The sequence below is a fragment of the Palaemon carinicauda genome, chromosome 1 (genome assembly GCF_036898095.1).
Source record: "Palaemon carinicauda isolate YSFRI2023 chromosome 1, ASM3689809v2, whole genome shotgun sequence".
Classification (NCBI taxonomy): domain Eukaryota; kingdom Metazoa; phylum Arthropoda; class Malacostraca; order Decapoda; family Palaemonidae; genus Palaemon; species Palaemon carinicauda.
In genome coordinates this window covers 66,168,412-66,194,430 of record NC_090725.1, presented here as the reverse complement: position 1 = coordinate 66,194,430, position 26,019 = coordinate 66,168,412, and the positions used below count along the sequence as shown (strand labels likewise).

The following is a 26,019-nucleotide window of genomic DNA, read 5'->3' as shown; positions in this document are numbered from 1 at the left end:
AGAATCTGACAGCAAGCACAGATCTAACGACAAAAAATGCTTAAGGGAAATAACGATTGAATATTATGACACTGATCAGCTCAGCTTTGACAAATAAGATTGAAGTAGTAGAAAATAACAGCATGAACCTTCTAAATATTCAACGGTGGTAAAATAAAAAGTCATAAAAATAAAGGACTCTAAAAGCAATGTATAAAAAAATTCACTTCACAGCATTAACCCCATTAAGTTTACCATAAGCTATTGCAAAAAGATAAAAACAAGCAAACTTGAAACTTCTCTTAGATTTAACTTGTAAATTATCCAAGAGCTACCGAAGAAAAGGATCAAGCAACCAAAAATGGCATCAGTAGCATTCGTCTCTTAAAAGTTTCAATAAACTTTTGGCACTATGTTTAGAAGTTTCATTTAAATAACAAAGGCCTATATCGATTCAAAAGATAGCCTTGCAAAACTACAGAAATATTTGACCAGCTTTTACTTGGGACCATTTAAGAGTGATAAAATTTCAACTGTCTTTATGCCTCCTTACATAAAGTCTAGACAATGAAAGCTTCTATATATGACCATGACTAGAGATACCAACCAGTTTTCACGAATACTGCAATTATGCTTAAGTCCGTTGCTTTCTTATGCAAAGAGGCTAAATGATAAGTTCATAAAGAAATGCTACTAACTCATTTATAATTAGGAACTCGACCTTTACTGTCAAAAAATTTGAATACTAAAAAAAAAAAATCATTACCTTGGTTTTTAATCTTCATACTGATATGCATAAATAAGTCAATGCAATTCACTTCTGTTTAACATGAACACATTTTCAAAAGAACTAAAAAAATTTCACTTAAATTTAATTACTGTAAATCAAAAATCATAAAACATAACGGCATGATCATTCCATACTGTATTATAATTATATATTGTTGAAATATCAAGAAGGGTTCCAGTTTTTTTTTAAACAGCTACATGAGGGACTCCAGTTTTTTTGGACATTGTTTAAAATGAGTCTAAAATTTTTCAAAGCAAGTTAATGCTGTCTTTTTTATTTTTACGACAAAAATGGTCAGAAAGGGAAAACAAAACCTATTATCTAGTTTTCTACTTAACAAGTTTTCTAAGGCTGCATTTAAATAATTTTCTGTTCACATTACACCGACAAACAAATACATAACATCAACAATCATCCATGGTAATAATAGCAGCATCAAAAAATACAATAAAACCATTTCTTATGTACAAAAAAGAAAGAAGAAAAAAACACCGAGCATCTGAGTTCTACAATTGCGCACTGCTGTGTTCTCCATCGACTATATGACTAGAATGTCATTAGCACCTTTTCAATCGGTGATGAGCACAGCAATTTGAATATGAGCAATGTGTCCTAAGTATCCATAAAAAAGTAAAATACTCAACACAATCAGAAGATTTACTATAGTAATTACAAATTATCTTCATAATGTACAAAAGATTTCACACTACGTTTCTGCATTTAAAGTATCTTGATTAATACAGCAAAATGCATTATTTGTGAAATGTCCAACATTCCAAGAATTCTATACCATTGAAACTACTGTGATAACTGGGGATATGTTTTTCTATTAATTACCGTTAAAAATATTAAGAATGAAATGCCTAAAAAAACTGGAAACATGCACTGGAAAACCTAACAATTTTAATTATTAGTCTTGTCTTATGGAATGTCAAGTACAAATGTTTTCAAATGAAATTAAATGCCACTATATTGATAAAATATCACAACTACATTTTCCTTAAAAAAGAAAAAAAATTAAAAGTTGCAGTGTTCCAGCAGATATTATGATGATTATCACTCGTCACACTACCATTACGTGAGGCTGTTATACAAATTGAGAACTAGCACCTCTTACTTTTTGCTTCAATAAAGGAAAAAAATTACATAAACTAATCCATCAGCTGTTGAAGACCATTAAGTTAACTACTTTTCACAGAAATTAGTAGAAATAACCGATTCTGTAAGGTGGGGTTTACGTATCAGTTCAACAGCGTAATATAAATTCCCAAAAGGGCCAGTTCATTTATTCTAAACTAAATATACTATAACCTAAACTACTGTCTACCAAAAATAATTATTATGGCTTCCTAAAGTATAATATAGTGATCCTATTACACGACTAACGACTAACACTAATATCTACAAGTAACAGAAGTCTCTTTGGCTTAGCACTCAGTTTCTGTGTTCCACATGAAAAATTATCTAAAATAGTCAAGTAATAACTAGAGTGGTATCCTTTAAGTTTCAACATTAAGGTAGTACAGTACTATACTGTACTTAATCCTACATACTAAATAAACACCTGGGTTCTTGTCAATTTTCTGTCTACTTCTGCAGCTTATTATGAAGAATTAACAACTTTACTGCAATATCTTTCCTAGCACTAGTCTTTGGTTCATAATCTTTAACATAAAAATCTACTTACTTTTAACCAACATATTTCCTATATCCTAGAACCTTGACTAAATGACCCACTGCTAGTATGGTAACACAAGAAACTAACTTAACCACACACTAACAAAGCATCCCCCTATAAAGTATCAACATCTGGTCAAAACACAGCTGAAGGAAGGTCTTGCAATATTGTAGAATTTTAAATTACAAAAAAATTTTCTCTGCCTAAATACTGCAGTTGAGACATAATTACTAATATACAATCAAACATATTCATGATAATAGGTTACAGTTTTAGATAATACACTACAGTGTACATACACAGTAAAAATTATAAAAACAAAGTAAAGATTTGGAATGTTATGAAGATTTAGCAGCCTAACCTACTGTATACCTTATTTCAGGTAAAATTAAAGAGTACTTTGAGCAACACCTTTCATCAGGATATCACTCTGTAAGACTAAATATAAGACATACATAAAATATCTTTTAAAAAGTCAAGGCTAATTCTGTACTATATAAATTGGTAACTAGTACAGTATGATACTGAACTACTCAATTCCATATGTGAATACTGTAATCAGCGCAGACAATAACAAAATAATACTACACAGAGTATACTGTATAGGATAAGTACTATTACCCTATTGGCTGATAAGTGAAAGTCCCCTAAACATACATTATTATTTCAAATATTAACTTTTATTCAGTCCACAAATTCCTATTATTATGAAAATACGGTGAATATAATAAATATTGTCCATTGGAATAGTTTTAGCTGTACTAAACCTGCAGTATAAAAAAAAAAGAATAAATAAAATAATAGCCAAAAATAAAAAATAAAGTTCCATGTATCTTTCAAATTGAACCTAATACAAGAGTAAATTTTACAGGCAAAGCATTCTCCAGATTAGGCATGACACAATGCAGTTGCTGAAATCACTAACCCTATTACAATGCTTGTACCATGCAAACATTTCTTCACCAAGTGAATCTTTGCCCTAGTAATATGATACATTGACACCGTGGACAACAACGAGAAGGTCATGTCCCTGCTTCCACTTCTAAAGTTGTCTCCTCCTCTAATAAAACTGAGGACTTACTTTTAGGCTTCTTCTTTCTTTTACCTTTTTTTTCTTCATTCTTTTCACAATCTACCTGCTCTTCCCGTCTTACCTTACGACTTTTCCCACTCGAGTCACTACAGGTGCTGACAGTTTCACTGCTGCTGCTTCCTGCATGCTGAGATGAATACCACTCCCAGTTATCCGACCGTAATTTTACCTTTGATTTCACCTTTGGTGATAACTTTTTCTTTTCATTTACACTTTGAGTATCATGATTAGTATGAGAAACCTCATTTACATGTCTATACTGATCGTTTTCTACAGCATCGACTCCATTAGAATAGTCACCATTAACTGGTATGTCTTCTGTGCGACTGAATGCAATACCACAATGTTCACTTGTGTCCTCACTAAAATGAACACTATTATGACCATTATAATAGTAACCATTGTAAGGGTCAACAGATGAGCAGCAAGAAATGCCATTAGGTTTAGGATAATAGTAATCATTATTGTATGAAGGGAAAGTGTTTTTCATATGAGACTTATCAGTGCAAACATTAGTACTCTCTTTCACTTTAGATTTCTTCTGTTTTTTAATCTTTTTCACCTTTTCTTGAGTACTTTTAGACTTTTCATGAGAACCACACAAAGACAAAGATTTAGTAAATCTATCTTTCTTCAGTAAACTATCACAGGTTACACAAGAAAAAGAGTGTCTCTTTGAAACTGTACCTGGTTCATTTTGAACCCCATCTTTTGAATGTATTTCAGGTCCCACTGATATATGTAAATCAGGAGACTTTTCTATATGATCATAAAAGATATTGCCGTCATATAATGATGCATCATTCATAAGCCCATACATATCAATGGAATTCTGAATATAACCTGGACTTGCATTAGGATGACACTCTGGTGTCTTGGAATCTACTTCATCTCCACAAAATAAGACTCCAGCACTTGATACGTTGAGCTTTTCAATTCGCTTTGCTCTCCTTGAAACGGCAGATTTATCCATAATACTTGCATTTGACTTGGAGCGTTTCAAGGTGCCACTGCTGGCCTTTCGCTTCTTCTTACGGTCGCTAACTGAATCCATCAGGATAGGAATAGCAGGTTCAATTATCAACAGATCCTGGTAAGTGCCTGAGGAAGAAGATAAATACTGAAATTAATGAAATTATTCAGTTTTTCAAACACTTAATTTAATTGTAAAAACCAAATTCCAGGCTATGGGAGTGAGGGTAACTAAGATATATAGCCATAAACACCTTGTTTAATATATGACTGAAATGTCTGCTTCCACTTATAACTTTGCAATACAGCACTAGAGCAAAAATTTAAACTTAAAACACTTATTATGGATACTCAATGAACATGGAAGTTTTGGAAATAATATAATTTTTGGCTTTTTAATTTTACCTGCTAAATTCCAGAAAAAATTACAAATTCGTAGATAATTTGTATTTTTCCCTAACTAATACAAACCTACAGTTATTTATTATGGATATTCTTTCGGCAAAGCTGGAAAGTAGCCAATTAAACTTTAGGTGCGAGGTGGCAACCCAACCACCTATATATATACTCACAGATCAGTGATCTAGTCACTTTTTCTTTTTGGCTGGTGGAGAGTGGTTGTCTCCTCTCTCTCCTCCTCAAGGCTTAGCCAATAGACTTTGATGCATTGTTGCTTTACGCTCTTCTTTCTCTTTTCAGGTGTGACTGTGCTTCATCATTAACGCTCCCATGCGAACCTGCCCTGGTCGCGAGGGTCGCCCTTGAGGGCTCGTCATGTCGTCAGTTAAGACCGACCCACATTCAGTGTGCCTATCCTGTAGGAGGCGTTGTTGCGAGCAGGGTATGGCCTGTGACGAGTATAGGGAGTCGCCTGCCTCCCAGTGGAAGAGATTTGGGGGTTGCAAGAAGGCCAAGAGTGATTTTCCTCCCTCAAAGTCTTACCCGGGGGCGTAAAGATCACAAGTTGCTTCTTCGCACACCCCTACACCCCTTTCCCAAGATCCACCTCGCCCGTCTTTCTCCGGGGAGCGACCAAGTAGGAGCGCAGACCCTTTAACTCCTGGGCAGCCTCACAGCCTTGGGGGGTTGCTGCTTCCCCTAGCAAAGCACCTTTTCCTCCTACCATAAAGGTGCCCTTCTCTCTCTCTCAGATGTGTTGCTCAAATTAGATTTATTATGCATCCAGACATTTCAATAAAAAACAGCAAAATCCTGTTTCTAGAATTTTTATTTTCACATGTCCCAGGAATGACAAACTTGTGACAGTACACATACATTAAAATGCAATATGATGATGAACAAACATTCTTAACTCTCACTGGTTTAGCATGGAATATATGTTATTCAATATACAGTACTGTACTGCAAATGTTGAAGATTCTGATAAAAAATATTTCCTACTTTTTGTTTTCAATATTTGAAAAATGTCGTAGTTTGAAAATGCGACAATCACTAGTAATGTGTTTGATTATAAGAGTTGTTTATCATTCTCTTCGCTCACGGATTAGGCCACATAGATTATTCATCAAATACACATGAGTCAGGAGTGTTCCGAATTAGAAAATGTCATATCACAAATTTTAAGTAATTTGTATTTTTCCTAACAGTACTTACCTCGAACTACTTTCTTAGGAGTATCTGGGATTCTCCTCCTAACCGACCAGAATTTTGTGTAGTTTCCCCTATCTCCATTTTCTATAGTGGGTCCCTCTGTGGCGGATGAATTCGCGCCCTGAGGCGACCCGGGTCAGCGAGAGCGCGTGGCCAGGTCTCGGTCACCAATAAGTTTTTGATAGATATGGTATCAAAGTCCTGTAAGACACTCGGGGAAGGATGGGCGGGCCATAACCCGAAAGTAGTTCGAGGTAAGTACTGTTAGGAAAAATACAAATTACTTAAAATTTGTGATTTGTTCCAACACGGAGTACTTACTTCGAACTACTTTCTTAGGAGAATTATACTTTAGGAGGCGGGGGTGGTCTTACGGGCCGAGAGACCTGCTGGATAATAAAGATTGAACCTAGATAGGAGGCTAGGTTCTTCTGACTAAAAACTAGATATGAGACTTTGGGAAAACTACGCAAAAAACTATTTAGTGTCTAAGTAACTCACCTCTGTAAGGATCTCCGGACATGGGCGCCTCCACTGAACGTTTCCCACATGGAAGGGTTAAGGAATAAAGGGAATGGAGGGGAAGCGGGGAACAAGGGGGGAAAGGTAAGGAAGCAACTTGTGTCGCTTGGAATTACTTTCCATGGGCTTCCCCGGGGCTTCAACCTTAAATCTTTTGGAGCGCAGAAATGACCGGACCAATGGAGAAGCCGTCCAGAGACTTTCTAGTACAGTCCTTCAGGTAGTGGACCGTAAAGGTGGACTGCCTGGACCATGCACCCTCCTTCAGGATCTGGCCCACAGCCATGTTCTTCCCGAAAGCTAGCGAAGTGCTCAGGCCCCTAATATCATGGGGTCTCGGCTTACCCGGCACCGAGGCTCCAGTACTGTCATAGACTCTCTTAATCACCTGTCGTAACCAGAAGGCGATAGTATTCCTGGACACTGCTTTCTTCACCACGCCCGAGGAGATGAACAGGCTCTTAATCCCAGGGAGAAGCCTGGCTGTCCTTTCCAGGTATTTTCTAACTGCCCTGACCGGGCATAGCAACAAATCCCTCGGGTTGGCCAATCGTGGAATCGCCGGCACTGAAAAACCCTTGAACCTAGGGTCCCAGTAGGCTGGGTTCGGCGTCTTGGCTACGAAATTGGGCAGGAACTTGAAACTCAACTCCTTTCGTGTGCGAGACCTCGTACGACAGCCCATGGAGTTCGCTCACTCGCTTAGCCAAGGCCAAGGCGAGAAGGAAGACAGTCTTGAGGGTGAGCTCTTTGTCCAGAATTTCCCTAAGGGGCTCGAAGGGAGGCTCAGACAGAGCCTTCAGAACTCTGGCCACGTCCCACTGCGGCACTCTAGAGGAATGGGGAGAACATGATTGCTCGAAGCTCTTGATGAGCATCGAGATCTGTCTGGAAGCTCCTAGATCTAGACCCTTGAGAAGGAAGACCTGGCCCAAGGCAGCTCGGACACTTTTGATGGCCGGGCTAGACATACAGTACCTACGTCGTCTCTCAGATATACATACTAGGAAATCTACTATTCTATGAATGGAGGCCTCCAACGCCCTGAGGTTCTGCGAGGCGCAGGCGCACCATTTTGTAAAAGTGGTCCATTTTGCTTGATACACCGCTACTGAGGACCATCTCAGGTAACCCGACATCCATTTTGCGGTCTTTGACGAGTAGCCTTCTTTCTAAAGGAGCCGCTCGATAACCTCCACGCGAGTAGGCGGAGGGACCGAGGGTTTTCGTGAAACCTTTGGAAGTGGGGCTGGCGGAGGAGGTCTTCTCTGTCCGGAAGGGGCCATGGTGGGAGGCACACCAGTTCCTTTAGGTCCGCGAACCATTCTCTCTCCGGCCACCAGAGCGCTACCAAAGTCATCCACAGGTTCTTTGCTCGTCTCACTCTGTTGAGGACTTGTCTGAGCATCCCGAAAGGAGGGAAGGCATACACGTCGAGGTTGTCCCAAGGGTGTTGAAAGGCATCCTGGAACGCTGCTGTTGGATCTGGCACTGGAGAACAAAACACGGGGAGCTGTACGTTGAGTTTTGTGGCGAAGAGGTCCATTATCGGCGACCCCCACTTCAGGATGACCGTCTGAGCCACTTCTGGGTGTAGGGACCACTCCGACCCTACCACTTGGCCCATACTGCTGAGGCCGTCGGCTAGGACGTTCCGCTTTCCTGGAATGAACCTGGCTGTGATCTCGATCTGCTCCTTTGAGGCCCATTCTAGGAACTTTGTTGTGAGACTGCACAACTCCTTCGACTTTAGTCCTCCTTGCTTTTTCACATAGGCTACCACGGTGGCGTTGTCGCACATCAGAGCCACAGTGTTTCCCCGGAGAAGGTAGACGAATTCTACGCATGCCCTCTGAACGGCAATCAGTTCTAGGACGTTTATGTGAAGGTTCTTTTCCTCAGGGGACCACTTCCCCTTCGCTGACTCGTTGAGAAGATGGGCTCCCCATCCCTCTTTCGATGCGTCCGTGAATAACAGCATCTCCGGGGATTGATTGCGAAGGGCATTCCCTTGAGAGTGTTCGTCCTGTGGTGCCACCACTTCAGGGTCTCCTTCGTCTCCGAGGACACCGTGACTATCTTGTGCGGGGACTCCCACGGGGTCCAGAATTCTTTTAGGTTCCACTGAACCGCTCTTAGTTTGAGTCTCCCCCGGGGGACTAACTTCTCCAACGACACCAGGTGGCCCACTAACCTCTGCCAGTCTTTGGCTCTCCTCGGAAGGTTTGCTAGGAAGGGGAGAATTATCTGGTCTAGATTTTCCAACCTTTCTGAGGAGGGGAAGGCCCGCACCAACTGGGTGTCTAAACCATCCCCAGGTAGGTCATCCTGGTGGAGGGTATCAGCTGCGACTTTTCTAGGTTGATGGTGATACCCAAGTCCTTGCAGAACCGTAGAAGCTTCGCGCCTTGCTCCTTCAGTACTCCCTCTGAGGCTGAAAGTAACAACCAGTCGTCCAGGTAACGAATTAGGCTGATGCCTTGTTCATGAGCCCAGACTGAGACTGTTGTGAAGACCTGAGGAGCTGTCGACAGCCCGAAGCATAGGGTCCTGAACTGCAACGCCTGGGTACCCCATTTCACCCTTAAGAACTTCCTGCTAAAGGGGTGGACAGGGATCTGAAAATAGGCGTCCTTGAGGTCTAGAAACATCATGAAGTCCCCCTCCCTCAAGGCTGCCATTACCTACTTCAGGGTGTCCATCTTGAAGTCGGTCTTGCATACGAACTTGAGGGCCGACAGATCTATGACCGGCCTCCAACCCCCTGTTGCCTTCTCCACCAGGAAGAGTCTGCTGTAGAACCTTGGGGTGGGGTTCTTGACTGGTTCCAACGCCCCTTTGGCGATCATGGCCGACACTTCCTCCTGTAATGCCGCCGCCTTTAAGGGGTCCTTGGGTGCCAACCACTCCGCCTGTCGGTCCGGAATTAGAGGGGGCGGGTCCGTCAGGAAGGGCAGCCTGTACCCGTCCCTCAGGACTGATACAGTCCATGGATCCGCTTCGTAGTCCCGCCAAGCTTGCCAAGAGTGTTTGAGGCATCCCCCTACCTGAGGCTTCGGCAGGAGTAGGGGGCCTCTCTCCCTACCTTCTCCTGGAGGCGCGGCTGGAACGTCCTCTCCTTGAGTTGGGGTAGGAAGTCCTAAAAGAGGCCTGCGGGGTCGTGCTTCCCCTACGGGAGGGCTGCGAGGCTTGATGCCAGGAAACCGACGAGGAATCTCTTCTGGGTTGGACTGGCCTCTCGCTCGGGTAGCCTACGGAGTAGTTTATTAGGGACGGTGTCTCTTTTCCGTAGGACCCAGTTAGCCGTCTGCGTGAGGGATTGGAACGTGAGGAACTTCATCGCCTTTCCGCCTGAGCGGATCAGTTCTTGCAACAAAGTCTGATTCTCTGGTACGGAGAGATCATGAGAGGACTGGAAACCCACTAGGGTACAGGCCCACCAGTCCAGCCAAGATGTGACGTTAACCAAGTCCTGGGCCATGTCCTCCATCATAGAGGCCTCCGCTGGCGAGAAACACTCTGGGGCAGAGGAGGCCCTGTCTTCCGCACTTCCTTGGTTCAACGTGGCTACCGCCGCTTCAACAGCACGGGGACCCCCCTGGCAACCGTCCGGGACATAGAACCATTTCTGTGTTCTAAGGCCCGGAAGCAGCCTGGAGGATCCTTGGCTCTTGGGGGCGTCCGCTTGGCTCGCGACGTACCTGTCAATATGGTCCATCCCTAGCTTCACATCCGGCGCTAGAGGAAGGGTTAGGGACGGCTTCGGCTGGACCAGGTTGTCCACTAACCTGCCCAGACCGGAGAGCCAGGCCTGCTCCGTCGAGGGTTTCGGGTCGTCCAGCCTGTGGTGCCACCTGATGAGCGCGAGCACCTTCCGGTAGGAGGAGACGTCATCAGCGGAGCACTCTCCCCCTTCTATAAGGCCTTCAGCTACTTGATCATCCACGTGGGGCGCCTCGTCGGTCACGGATGGAGCCGCGTGGGAAGCCAGATCCCCTCTCCTACACCGTACCAATGGCGCGGGGACTTGCAGTACGGGTGGATCCGCTGGGACGGGAGTAGCCGTCGTGGGTCTACTCCCTCCCGCGGAGCTCCGTGGAGCCAGAGGCCTACCAAGATTTTGCGGTTGCTCCTGGCGCTTGGGTAGAGCTGCCATGGAACCAGGGGCCGGGGCCATGCTGCCAGGCCGAAGGAGTGGTTCTTTCCGCTGGGCGGATGGAGCCGGTGCCTTCGCGGGCTTAGGCTTGGCGAAGGAGACTTGAGTCGACGACTTCGGGCGACGGGCGGACCTACAGGAGGACCCGTGTTGGGAGGGTGATGAAGCGGCTCTAGGGAGCCACCCGGAAGAGCCTGGAGTGGAGGCTACCTTGAGGAGCTCGCTGCGTGGGATGGTAACTCGGACCCACTCGTCCCTAGACGAACGGCCCTTCTTAAGTTTCTTCCTGGAGGTCCTGACACGTTTCCTGGAAGGGGCTGACCGTGAGCGAGACCTCCTCCTACGGGACCTCTTCCGCTTCTTCCTAAAGTCCCGGGGACCTGAATCTTCTGAGGAGGACGAGTCTGATGAAGCTGATGAAAGTGAGGCCGATGACGGGGAGGAAGACGAGCTCGCCAAGTCCTCCGATACGTCCGATGCTGATGGGGGATCCTCGTATCGTTTCACCAGCGAGATCGGCTGCATAGAGACGGGCGGGAGCATCGATGACGGCGCCGGGGGAGACCACACAGTCTTCTTGGGGCCGAACCATCTGTCGAACTCCTCTTTTAACCGCATCAGGGACCTGAAGGGCATCCTAGGGGCCGTCCATGCAATGGAGTCTGGATTCGACAAGCATGCCGGCGGACTCTCTTTGTCCGCTTCTCCCCCGGTCGCTGAAGCACCTGAAACTCACAGCCATGATGCAGGGGAAGGAGCTGGAGCAGTCTTCCCCCACACTGGGTCTTCGGTAGAGACGGGCCCTGTAGGCACCAGAACCTCGTCTCCCGAGCACACTCCCGCCCCCCCCCATCAGGCCCCCCACACGCCTGCACAGACACAACATCCCCCACATCAGGAACATCAGACTCATGGGGATCGGCAATGGGCCGCTTCCCCGCAACGGACTTGCCTTGTCCCCTACTCTAGGTAGGGGAAGGTGGCGGGGAACTTTTCTCCGACGGAGCCGTGGGTGACGCCAAGGGCGAGGCGGTACTCCCCTTCTTGGGGGATCTCTTGGACGCCTTCTTCTTCTTGGTACCGTAGAGCGCCCACTGGATCTCGGGCCAAGACTCGCACTCCGGACACGTGGCGGACGGGGAACAAACACTGCCCCTACACGACAAACACAAGGTATGGGGATCAACCTCCGGCTTAGAGAGGAACGCACCACAAGATTTACCGGCATTAGGCCCGGGGCAACGACGTGGGTGCTCCATAATCGTACACCAAAGCACCAAGCAACACAAAACTACAGGGGAAAGAGGTGGATAAAAGGATATAAGGTAAACGTTAAACACGTGGGAACACAAAGGGTCGCACGGGATGTGAGAGAGAGCGGCGAGATGTTAATCACGCCGCGACCAGAAACTTACTGGTGATCGAGACCTGGCCACACGCTCTCGCTGACTCGGGTCGCCTCAGGGCGCGTATTCATCTGCCACAGAGGGACCCACTATAGAAAATGGAGATAGGGGAAACTACACAAAATTCTGGTCGGTTGGGAGGAGAATCCCAGATACTACTAAGAAAGTAGTTCGAGGTAAGTACTCCGTGTTGGAACAAATTGAAGGTACTTCAATGTGGAAATCTATTTGCAGAGATGGACACCATGCTCCATCAGTTGTTTAAAACCTCTAATAGGTTATTAGCATTTTATTTTTTCTGTACCTGTCATTTACTAAAGCCTGATTGTGAAATGAACTTCCTAATCTGCCAGCTGATTCAGTGGAATTTCAGAAGTTCACACTTGCAGCTAATTTTTTATTTTTTATTTTTTTTTTTCATCTTGAACAGGCTGACAATCTCTCTTCATAGTTTATATATGAGATATTTATTCTAAAGTTTTTACTGACCTAAAGATATTTTATATTCTTTATTCATTACTTCTCATAATTTATTTATTTTTCTCACTGGGATATTTCCCCTGTTGGAACCCATGGGCTTATAGCATCCAGCTTTTCCTATTAGGGTTGTAGCATAGCTAGTAAAGATGGATAATATTTTGGGCTAATCATGTAAGATATCACAAACAATTGACTTTCCATCTTTCCATGTGATTGCTAACAAACGCCCAGCAAATAAGAGATTCTTAATAAATGGGAAAACCCAATTGACCAAAATTATTCTTATCAACTGCTTCAAATCTGATTTAGTACAGTTTATGCTAACAGAATGGCTGCTAGTATGAAGTAAAAGAACAAGCCTCTGTGTGATAAAACATTTTCTATTACCCTTTTACAGATAACTACCAAGGTTATTACCTAAGAGTAAGAGAACCACTGAAATGAGGTTCTTGACTGAAGGTGAAAACTAGATGAAAAGAAGTTCAACAGCTATTTGGAATGAGGTCAAGCAAAACTGATGAAAAGTAAGACAGGAAGAAATGGAACTAAGAGAAAAAGAATGCTACTAAGGCCTGGCCGCCACAACTTTTTCAAGTTTTAACTACACTTTTTCATGCCTGTTCACCATCTATTTAACAACTTACAACGGAGGTAAATTACAGGGGGGGGGGCAGAGTTGGGATGGTCTTATAATGCTGGATTCACCCAACTGGATACCACATGAACATAGGAATAACAAGAAATGCAGACACCTAACAGAAAAAAAATGTTCAGGGATATTAATAATAGCAGCAAGTTTGACTTGAAATGAGATGCCAGTATGGATAGTAAATATAAGAAAGATAGATGTGGCATAAATTATTTTGTTATATATCAAAGTATTGTAATGCTTGTAGTTCTCCCTCATTTCTTAAAAAGCCCAAATTGTACAGTACAAAAAGTTTAATCTAGTTGATGAAAAAAATAGGAGATTCAGAACTCGCACACAACAATGTTCTTGGATCTTGGAAATTTGGTCACTGATGGCTTATCTATCTTCTCCTACTGATCTCAATATCATCTATCATGACAAGAAAATCGTAGTTTCGTAAGTCAAAGGGATGACAGTATGCTATACCTCATTATTCAGAAACAATGAATGAAGAAAAAATTTAAGCTTTTATTACCAATCAAATACGAAAGAATTCAATATAACAAAAATGATAAGTATTTTGTCTTACCAGATATGTTAAGGGCTTCTTCACTAGGCCTGCGTTGTCTGAGGCGAGAGTTTCTTTCAGATGTAATGCTGTCTACAGATCTTCTCCGAACCCTTGCCCTTCCTTGGGTATCTGAACTGAAGAAGTTGGTATCTGGGTCTAAACATGAACTTGAAGGGTCTTCACTTGGAGTCTAAGTAGGAAAAAATACATCAAAATGTCAGACTGATATACTGTGGTTTGCAATAAAATGTTATGTAATATCCTTGGACATAAAATTTGCTATCAAGATGGTTAATTTCCCATCTGTAAGTTACACCATGCCAACACTGTTCTACAAGTAGAGTATGGAAAAAAAAGTCCCTATCTTTTGTAAGCAGTGTTTTGATAATTACTGTAATTTTGAAACAAAAATTACACACACACACACACACTTTAGTTTGCTCTCGTATCCATGTTTTTCTTTTTCTGTCTCCTAGTGATATTCCCATTGTTGTAACTAGCTGATGTTCTGTGGCTTTAGTAATGCTCCATGTTTCTGATGCATGAGTTATACTGGTAGGACCATCTGATGAGAATAATGATGGGAATAACACTACAAAGAAAAAGAGCATCATGGATATGATAGCAAACTAAAATACTGGAATTCTAACAGTAACATGGATACAAGGGCAAATTAAAGTAGATATTCTAACAACTTGAAGGGGAAAAAAAAATGGACATGAGCAGGACATGAGGATGAGAGTAACAGATGGACAAGAAGAATAAAGGGTTCCTAGTGATTTCTAACGAAGCAGGGGAAGGAAGAGAAGATGATGGATTGATGAGCTAAGAAAATATGTTGAATTATTTAAATTTTCTATTTCTTTCATGAAGCATTTAAAAAAAAAAAAAAAACTATCAAAATATTAGATTACAGTAATAAGAAATACATATCTAGATACCCACATACAATTATACCAGTATATATATGATGGTCATTTTACAAAATGCCCGGCCATTATGCAAAAAGGCCAAATTCGTGGTCACTTTGCAAAATGACCTAAATATCTCGACATTATGCTAAAGGGCCAAGATTTTGGTCCATTTACAAAATCATAAGTATCATTGTTGGTAAAGTTACAAAATGTCCAACCAGGAAGTAGGTTAAGTAAGCATCATCATTGGTAAGGTTACAAAATGTCCAATCAGGAAGTAGGTTAAGTTAGGTCAGGTTAGCTACTTGCTGGTTGGACATTTTGTAACCTTATCAACAATATACTGATGATGTTGTAAATGGACCAAAATGTCCAATCAGCAAGTAGGTTAGGTTAGTTACTTGTTGATTGGACATTTTGTAACCTTACCAACGATGATACTGATGATTTTGTAAACGGAGCAAAATCTTGGCCCTTTTGCAAAATGTTGAGCTATTTAGGTAATTTTGCAAAGTGACCACGAATTTGGTCTTTTTGCATAATGGCCGGGCATTTTGAAGAATGACCAATTTTCCAAAATAACCAAAACATATATATGATGACTATTTGTCACTAATACATACGACTTTAATACTGCAGATGCAAATATCAACCACAAATTTGAATTTAATATTAAATCCTATTTGTGGTTGATATTTACACATACAGTATATCTAGACCATAACAGCAAACTCTTATACAAATCTTTAATCGCTCTTTGAATTGTTAAAAAGAAATATAGAAAAGATACACTATACAGCATTTTAAATACCTGATTTCTTCTTGTATTAGCATAGTCAGCCCCATGCCTGTAGTTACTTCTCCGTCGTGAACAAATTGTAAACACCATACATAATACGATGACTTCTACAACCATAAGTAATACATGTTGTTCCACTACTGTACGAGCAAGTGTTTCTCGCTCATCAACTAATTTCTGGAGGATATTGCTAACATTTGCTAACTGTTCCTCAAGTTTTTCTATATCTCTCTGATGATGCTGATCCCTTTCATACGCTTGCCAAGAAGTATCATTCAGAGCTGCTATTGTTAGGTTGAATTGTCGTTGCATCTCCTCCATTTGACGTTTATATCGTCGACTCAGTTCCTCCAGGTATTGACTACTTATAGACATGTTGTATTCAAGAGCCTAGAAAGGAATTATAATTAATGAAATTGTATATGTAAAGGCTACAGACATAAGAAAATGAAAAAAATACAAAGAAGAATTAAATCTATATTAAGAGACTTAACAAAACATACTTTTTCCAATTCAAATGAAAACAATAATAGACAATTGAGTGTTAAAATCATGAAAACATTTAAGGAATCTCCAGTTGTTCTTACTTTGATTTTGTTTGAGAGTCGAACCACAACAGACTCTTTGTTTGTTGGAGAATTGGATACTTTAGGTTCTGCTGGTTGTACACTTGACGGTGCAGTTGGACTACTGGCCGAGGTGGTGGTTTCTTCAGGAGTGGGTGAAATATCCTCGTCACTAATATCTATTCCCACAAAACCAGAACCTTCTACTTCAATTTTTTCTTCAGCTTCTGTGATTGCAGTTTCTTGGTCACCTTCTTTAACAACTTTATCTTTGGCTCCATTACTACTTACTTTTGGTTCTTTAGATTTTACAGTTTCCACTGAACTTTCAGGAACAGCTGCTTCTGAAGAGTCTTTGTCTAAAGGCTGCTCTACTAATACCTTTCCATCTTTGATGACTTCAAGGGTGCTTTTTGTACTGGGAAAATCATATAATTCGTTAAGGTTTGTGTCAATTGCATCTGATCTTGTTATGCTCGAAGTATTGATGTCTGCATTTTTAACGTAAGCTGGAGTCTCTGTTGAAGGGAGCAAGTCTGGTGTTGCAGAGAAGTTTTCTGAGAGGGTTCCACCAGACTCACAAGAGATCCCTTTATCCATTACTTGAGGATCTTGCATAAAACACATAGCCAGCACATGCTTTGGGGAAAGCATCACACAAATGTAACTGCTATTGCATACTGTGTCATACACGATGCTGTCATTAACTTCTGGTTCAGCACACATTGTCAAAGCTAACTGTCGACAAAAACTAGTGTTTTTGACCGTAGAAGATACAAATGTCTGCTGCATCAAAGCTTCATATTCCATCATGTAGCAGGACAAAATGTAGTTCAAAGTGCTAGCCATAGGGCAAATGTCATTCTCCACTGCAAATTTTGGACGGAGAGAAAAACAGTCTTCTCCTTGTTCATTGGCACTGCTAGATGGCCTATACCCTCTTTTGATAACATCCAACACACCGCTGAACATATTTTTCAGTACCGTAGGAATAACCCCTTGTTTACTTTCATCTGAAATGCAAAGGATAAAATTTACCAGCATGAAAACCTTGAGCATTACTTTTGCACAGTATTTACACATGCATTTTATGAACTGAGTCAGCAGATACTGCCAAAAAAGACAAATTAAATATTACCAGGCTGCTATTCTTGCTTTCCTCTTAATCCTAACTTCAAAATAAAGGGATGTACATTGTACTGAAGGGGTAAGAAAAGCTTTTACTTATCCATTTTTCTTACTCCAAGGTTAGCTTTTCCATCTCTTCAATTCTTTACTCCAACTAAATTTTCCAGCCCTGTACATCTGTGTGAAACTCGGTTATATTCAAGAATAGGAAAACTATACAGCTAGCACCCCTATATAGCTAAAGCACCTTGCAAGTACAGTCCAGTAATAGTGTACCACTCTACATCGGTTCATCATATGTAAGTTCAGACTTTACGTCGGTCATTTTTAAATATTAATTACAGTACACAATTGAAATCAGATTTACACCATTTTAATCAACCTAGGCCGAACCTTTACAATAAAATAATTAAATATATGTACTTAATGCTTATTTCATGACGTGTAAAGAATAAAATAAAATAAGCTAAAATATGTCAATTGAAATTAAAAGATTATAATATTAAAAAAAATTGCAAATGCAGAGCACCGAGTTGTGAACAGTTCCAAATGTTTCAGCAGGAAGAAGACCCACTTGCTAAGCGCCTTAGTTCTTTGCTTATAGTATAAGCAAAGAACATTATTGTAAAGGCCATTTAACTTGTCCCAGTTGAAAGGGGCTTGTTGGTCTGGGTGTTTTTAAAAACAGTTTATCTTCTGAAGACGTGGATATCTGTAAATATAATTTTAAGGTCGATCCCGGAAAGAGGTTGCTATCCAATGACTCAAGAGCTGAGATATAAAGTGGATCCCATCTCTGATGAGGCTTTTGTTTGGTTACACACACACACACACACACACACACACACACACACACACACACACACACACACACACACACACCAGAATAGACCTTGGATATTGTAATGAATTCCTGGTACCTCCAAAAAGTCACCAGTTCACAGACTAAACTCTTGAAGCTAAAGCTATAAAATATTAGCATTTTGTAACAGTTCTTAAGAGAAATGGTAGAGTAATCCAACTCAACCAAAACTCAAGAGCCCTACCCAGAGACCAAGAAACCACAGGCGTGGTTAGAAATAATGTAAAAGACTGGGTGATCACATGAAACATGTCAGTCAAGATGCAAAAGCACACTTAGGAGGTTCTGTTAAAACAAATTTATATGACAGTATAGTTGATGGCTGGAGCTTCCTCCCCTCAAGCAGGTGGACCAGAAAGGAAGCTTAGAGGTCCAAGATTATCTGACAGGGTGACTCTCTGGAGAAACGACATAACAGTATTGTCTTGTGAATGAAGACCTCTTGCTGCTCATCAAAGTCAAAATATGGCCAAAGAAAACTTTCTTGAAAATAGAGGAAATAAAAACCCATGCGTGAAGGTTCTGGGTAAGAAACGAGGAAACGAAGGAAATCCATTCTTACTTTCTGATACAGTTGTGCAGACTGAAGCAGGGGTAATCATAGCCTCATTTGGAGGAACAGGTAGATCGACAACTATTCATTTCAATGTAATTCAAAGCATCTCTTGCCAATGTTCGAGGTTACAACTGGAGCTACACATAGTGGAAGTTTGTGATTTTCTTTCATAGCAAACAGGTCTAGTTGGAACTCTAGAACTAGCTCAAATAACTCCTAAAAAGAACTGTGGTCCAGTGCCCATTTTGAATGCAGGACTGTGTGCCTAGATAGGGTGTCCTCTACTAAGTTGAGTGAACCCGAAAAATGGAATGATGAGAGGAACACCTTACTCTCGTAAATAACCTCATAATGCAAGGGATCACTGCATTGAGAATTCTTGAGCAGGAACCCCATTTAAGAGCATCAAACCACCACCTGATTGTTTATGCAGATCTTAAATGGTATTTCCTTCATAGATCAATTCTCTTCAACGTCAGGAGGACAGCCATCAGTTCCCATACATTTACGTGAAAATTTACAAACTGAGGGGACCATTCCTAAATATGAAGGTCTCTTCTGAATGACTGAACCATACTTTTCCACACCCAATGGAGGTCTTTGATTGTTCTTTGACGGTGCCATTCTGATAACTCTATTTATTATCAAGTTCAAAATTTTATGTTATGAATACGAAGGGAGATTTAATTCGTTATACCTTGCTTAGACTAACATAACTTTATTGGAGGCTGTCTGGCCATTTAAGGATGAATATTACTAAATTCAATTACACTGTAGTCAATTCTGGCTAATGTTTGTGAATTCCAACCAAGTGTTCATTAGCCTATCTGTTATAACCTTGGTAAGGTTAGTATTGAGACAGGTTTAATCTGCTTATTCAGCCATATCACAGCAATTCTTTAAAACATATTTTAGACTATTCCCACATAAAAGACTGTGTTGCATTACTTGATATTTTAGAGGAGGAAGATGTCCCATCTTCCTATAATTCATATGACCATGAAAAGAAGGCTGGTCAGTCACCTGTTCTTACAGATAGTTGTCTTTCCATATCCATTTGATATGAGAACTGGAGGGAGAGATCAGAGTTATGAAAGAATCATATATTATGTGAATCTTCTTATTTTAAGGAGTAGGGTCACTTCAGTTACAGTTCTCGTAACCTTTAGATTGGTAAAGTGAGGTTAAATGACTTTGAATCTAGGATGGAGCTTTACCTGTCTTACTGAAGTAAACATCGTAGAAAAGTGGGTATTTGGAAGACTTACTAACCACTACCAAGAGTGTGTTATACACCCAATGCTAATAATTATTCAATTTCTGTAACTCAAAAAAACCACCAGCAAATAGCAAAAACCTACCTGAAAGAAATTTAAACTATTACTGTAATTTATACTCAGTGACTGGCCTGAGATCCTGTTACCTACCTGTATATGAAAACTACAGCATGCATAATACTGTACAAGTTTCTATGTCGACACTGATAAGTGTCAAATACAGTATTGCAATGAAAACTTTAAACTTAATTTATAATTAACTAATAATAACGACCTTACCTTTACTTTTCTTCCTTGTTATTTCCTCTGGTGGATCAATAAATGGTTCATTATCATCATCATTGTCCTCTACTGGATCTTCTATAGTGTCTATAACTTCGAATTCTGATAATCCATAAATTTGAAAAGTTGATATTGGACAATAAAATTCTGATCCATAGTTGCTTGTGACTTCCACCTGCATCACAAAAGAAGCAACGTACTGTGAGTTTACGAACACATACAATGCATGGCATTTAAAAAATTCATACCCAATGTAATATATTGGGCATCTAAATTAATTTGCAGGATGAAATTTCAATATAAGTGGCGAGATAAGATGGATCTAACAGCATAAGTTTAGAATACATCAGCCTCAATATACATATATTTTTAGCTTATTCTTCTCTTTCAACCCAGAAGCTTACACATTTCTCCTTTTAACAAGAATTATTCTCATTCTGGACTAAAATTTATGTAAAAACCTTGCTGTTTTACTCAAATAACATATCTTAAAAATGTGTGTGTATAAAAGGTTGCACCAACAAAATTAATCCCCTTACCTTAATGTACTTAAAAAAATCGTCAGTCTCAATACGAAATGACTGAAGACCTCTGTTTCCTTCTTGTCCCTTAAACCACCCAAAAGAAGTCCAGTCCCGAGATGGATAGCGGTGGCTGCCAAATACTTGGATGTCTTTGGGTAAGTTACTGAAGAGCTCAAAATTGGCAATATCAAACTGTGAAAGAAATAAAACAAAAGTTGTAAAGTAAATATAAAATAATTAGGCTATATTATTCTATTTCTGTAAAAGTCAATAGTTAAGTTAAACATTTGCAGGCATTACAAATAGAGAAATATCACAGTAATGAAACTTTAAAATAACTTCTACATGCATTTCCAGAGAAAAACTAGAACCTTTTGGCAGCTCTGCAATTATTAGGAAATGCATTAAACTTCACGTGCTTGGTATTGGGTATCAATATAATTAGGGGTAGCCAACATTCCCTTTAAATTATGTTTCATATGAATGAAGGGAGTACTGTATGTGCTGCTATTGGAAATACCTGGGCCACCTCAAATGCCTCATTGTTATCGCAACTGGTTTATATGGTATACTATATTACACCCTTTTCAAACCTTTGATTGACCTTAGTCTCTTGAATACAAGATTCCTTATTTTATGGTACACATGGTGCATGTTTTTCATTTTGCTGAATTTCAAGTATTGGCCAAAGTGATTTAAAGAACAGAAGCTGTCTTGGATTATCAGAAAAAAACCCTACTCTACTTGATACTGTTTTTCCTTCTCTTTCCATCATTACAATACTGTCCTCCACCAATGATATGACAATCTTGATGGGGTTTATTGCACTGAAAGATACTTGGCTTCACCAGGTTGACTATTTTGATCTTGAGTGTCTTTGTTTACATAAAAGAATATAATTTTCTGGCTGATATACAGAATGATTAACTCTTTAGTATACATATTGTTCTTGAAATATATTTTCTCATTTACTTTATTAAATTACCCACTACGTAAATTATTATATCATGCATTGACCCAGGAATTTAGATTGAATGATTGATTGATTTGAAGTGTTCTGTCATCCTAACATCTTAGGTCATTGACACAGAAAAGTTTTTCATCCCTGATACTTTATTACTTGATTAATATCATTATGGTACTAGCTAAGCTATAACCCTGGTTGGAAAAGCAGGATGCTTCAACCCCAAGGGCTCCAACAGGGAAAAATATCCCAGTGAGTTAAGGAAACAAATTGAAAAGTGTGCCTGATTATACCCTCAAGCAAGAAAATAATGGTTTGATTTTGGAGTGTCCTCCTAGAAGAGCTTGCCTATCATAACTAAAGAGTCCCTTTTACCCTTACCAATTGGAAAGTTGCCTTGAGTGAAGAATTTTTTCAGTTAACTTAGTGTTGTCAGGTATATGCAAGAAGAGGCCAGAATATTCGGTGTATGAGTATATGTTGGCAAAAGAAAAATGAGCCGTAACCAGAGAGGGTTCCAATGCAGTACTATCTGGCCAGTCAAAATACCCCGTAACTCTAGCAGTAGTATTTTCATTTTGATACCATTTCATGGGTATTTTATCATCCTACCCCCTTTTCTATTTCTTGATTACTCAATTTATATGTTTTTATTCGTTAACTATCTTTTTAATCATCCTTAGAATGGTCTTGGAATATTACTAATGCTGATATGCTCATACAGGTTGTAATACTGTACTAATGTAAAGAATCATTACATTGTGTTTTTTCATGTCTACAGTTATACTGTTAACGTAAGTATATACTTTATAGTACTGTAGTCATAAGTTTGATGAGTTATATTAAGTTAATAACAGTATTTCCTATTTTCTTTGTGTAATTTACTTTTTAATACATTTGGGCTTCCTCCATATGAATGTCTGAACATTTGGAATCCTAATAATAATGATACTAATAATAGTTTTGAAAACACAGTACAAATATAAGGTACCTGTACTATACTTACTTTTTGTGGACGAATACTTTCACACAACTCTATGACGAACCATATCTTATCACGGCACTTGTTCAGCATGTATTCGTCTTTATTGGGATGAATAACCTGAAAATAATTAACAGTTCTAATAGAGGCATGCTAATATAATACCCTCAAAGTAACAAATAATAGCAAAAAATTTACAAATTTCCATAGATACTAAATGCCAAGTACAATAACTACCATTGTTTAAACATCCTGACCAGCTTCATACTAAACTTTACTTGAAATTTTTAACATTTATATATCATGGTAACATGTATGTACTAACATCCAAAATTACACATTGTCAAATTAGCCTTACCTTTGAAGTATGAGTAGCCTCAGGATTAGCTTGGACTAGCTTAGCCCCACAATCTGGAGAAGCATAATTCTTGCCCTTTACCTTGGAACCCTTGCTGTGTCCGTTAGTTCCATGACCATTGGTGGCTGGGGGAACAGGACAGAAAAATTATGAGACTGAAAAAGTTTCTTTACTGAGTAATTTATTTCATATTTTGAATTAAGAGTTAAATTTACTTGGGTGTATCTACTTCTAAACAGTGCAACTACAACTTGGATAAAAATCATGATGGAAGGCACTAAATTAACAAAAATCATTCCAGATGAGGCAATAACTACCAGCTTACCATCATTTTTCTTCTCTGCACTAACACGCTGAGTGAACTGACTATATGTTTCCAGAGTATCTTCTGATTTTTCAACTGCTCCCTCTTCTACGTCCTCAGACTTTGTCTTATCCTTCTTAGTATCAGATTTTTTCCCCTTGACAGTTTCCTCAGCATCTACTACTTTTTTCTCATGCTTCTCAGTCTGTACCTCCTCAGTTTTATCTTTATCACTGACATCTTCCACTTTCTTCTCTTCCTCTTGAACTTTATCTTCCTCCTCCTCATCTACTTCCTCCCTATCTGTTTTCACTTTCTTTGTTTTCTTCTTTTCAATTTCCTCCTCATCATCTACCTTCTTTCCAACATCCAATTTAGCACCCTTCTCTTCTTGTTTTTCTGAAGTTTCACCAACCTCAGGTTTTTCTTCCCTTTTATCAACTGCTTTTTCTTCTGCATCCAATGTGACTTTATCTTCTGCTACCTTACTATCATCACCATCGTCATGGATGGGTTCTTTCTCATCTTTTACTGGTTTTGGCATTTCTTCAATATCTACAGATACTGAATCTGTAGCACTGGAGGATTCTGTGGGCTCTACTATGTCTTTGTCTTCTGTTTTGTTCTCTGTTTCCTCTTTATCATCAGAAATGTTAGGACTGGGGTGCACTTCTGGATTGATAACTGATTCTTCTTTATCTTTTTTCTTCTGTCTTTTTTCATTATTCTTTTCCTCTTCAATGGCTGTCTGCTCAGGAGTAGCTCCTTCCAAAGATTCCCTACCAGCTCCACCATTATCTTCATTATCCTTGGACTTTTGCACTTTAGGTGTAACATCTTCAACAGGGCCAGCAACTAATGCCCTGCCACTCTCCCCAGTTTCCAGAGAAGTCTCGGTTCTCAAATCTCTTCCATCATCAGTCCTGTACCTTTTCTTATGAGGATAGATGATAATCTTTCTAAAATCATAGGTACTAGAATTACTACCCCTAGAGACGAAGCTGCCAGCAGATTTGATATTACCCTTCCAGCCACGGGGGAAGCTCTTAGAGGGCACATCGGTAAAAAATGCTCTCGGATCCGAGAATCTGCTTAGGGTTTTTTCACCTGGGTCAGTGAAGAGGGTTTCAGTGCCATCTACAAGGTCTGAGGAGTCAACTGTTTTATTGTCTGCTAGGTCATGAGCCCTGACCTTTATGGTATCGACGACATCCCTTTCTAATTTGCTTCCAACAGGGGGCACACTGAAAAAAACAAAATATTTTTCATTAGTATACTCAGACTGCTGATAAGTTAACATTTTGCAGACACATTTTTTACCAATAAATACTTAGTAGCATGAACACAGAAATTATTAACAAATTTACCTCAATGTGTTTCAAAGACTTTTAAGACCATTTTACAAAATGATAACCTTTTTAGTTTCTGATTCATTTACAAATACAGTACTGATATTAGAAAACTAAATACAGATAAAAAAAATATAAAACTACTAATTATAGAATATAATGCAATTGACTAGAAATATTAATCTAACAAGCACCATTACATTAAAATATATTTTTTATTAATTTGTATATTTCCTAACTATGAAAACCTGAGACCTTGAGTAGAAGTAAACGCAACATCACTGAGCCGGCTGGGAAAAGGAAAGGCATTCTATGTGGGAGACATTTTGCAAATAAATCATAAAGGAAACACCGTAGTTCCACAACATTTGTCGCTCGATAAAGCACAAACTACTCTAGCATGCATTGTAGCATTCATCCATATATGTGTATATATATATGTATGTATATATATATATATATATATATATATATATATATATATATATATATATATATATATATATATATTATCATTTCTGGGTGGGAACCTTAACATGGTAAAAAGGTTTGCTTATCGCCATGATCAGCAAAGCTGTACTAGTCAGGGCTACCCATAATAGGTTGATTTGCTGTGACCGATTAGACAAAAATCTCCCACCATCACCAATCCGCACTTGCCAGCGTGGTGATGAAAACTTGCTAAACCTTAAACATGAATTGACATGTCTGTGGCCTTTGTCTTGTCCTGCAATGGACTAGAACGGCTGCATTTGTTGTGTGTGTGTATATATATATATATATATATATATATATATATATATATATATATATATATGTATATATATATATATATAAATATGTGTGTGTATTCCCTTTTTACATAGACAGCTGCAGTGGATAAACCAGGAGATAGAGAAAAAGAAAATGTCAAGTTAAGAAAACCATTCCTTGTAAGAACATATAAAAACTTTCGATGGCAAGTTTCAATGCCTGGCCAATAATTTGCGTTCTTATACCTTCCACACGTCTTCTTTAACATTAATGACAGTTACGTTTAGCTTTGTGAAAAGTGACAAAGAACAATTTAATCTCCCAGGCACCAGTGATATTCTCTTTCGTCAGACGATCATTCTTCGTTTCTTCAAACGATTCCTATTCATACAACGAGATGCTATCAAGAAGTGGGATAATAAACTCAAATAGTGTTAGAGAGCGGTGTTGGTTGTGATGGTGTGAAGAAAGTCCGTGGTTGGATGTCGGCAGTGGCCGGTTGTAGCAGCCTT

The 26,019-nt window shown here is 39.8% G+C and overlaps 1 protein-coding gene across 2 annotated transcripts in view; it reads right to left on the bottom strand.

Moving 5' to 3' along the window:
- Positions 1-229: 229 nt before the first annotated feature.
- Positions 230-26,019, bottom strand: part of LOC137648624 (SUN domain-containing ossification factor) — a 149,198-nt gene continuing 123,408 nt past the window's right edge. For both annotated transcript variants that reach the window (XM_068381568.1, XM_068381576.1), the window contains 9 exons: positions 23,427-24,649; positions 23,102-23,226; positions 22,768-22,863; positions 20,813-20,989; positions 20,271-20,448; positions 16,190-17,181; positions 15,615-15,992; positions 13,908-14,079; positions 230-4,641 (listed from right to left, as the gene is read on the bottom strand). In XM_068381568.1, the coding sequence (XP_068237669.1) occupies positions 3,470-4,641; positions 13,908-14,079; positions 15,615-15,992; positions 16,190-17,181; positions 20,271-20,448; positions 20,813-20,989; positions 22,768-22,863; positions 23,102-23,226; positions 23,427-24,649 (4,513 nt within the window). In that variant the 3' untranslated portion in view covers positions 230-3,469. The remainder of the gene's footprint in view (positions 4,642-13,907; positions 14,080-15,614; positions 15,993-16,189; positions 17,182-20,270; positions 20,449-20,812; positions 20,990-22,767; positions 22,864-23,101; positions 23,227-23,426; positions 24,650-26,019) is intronic.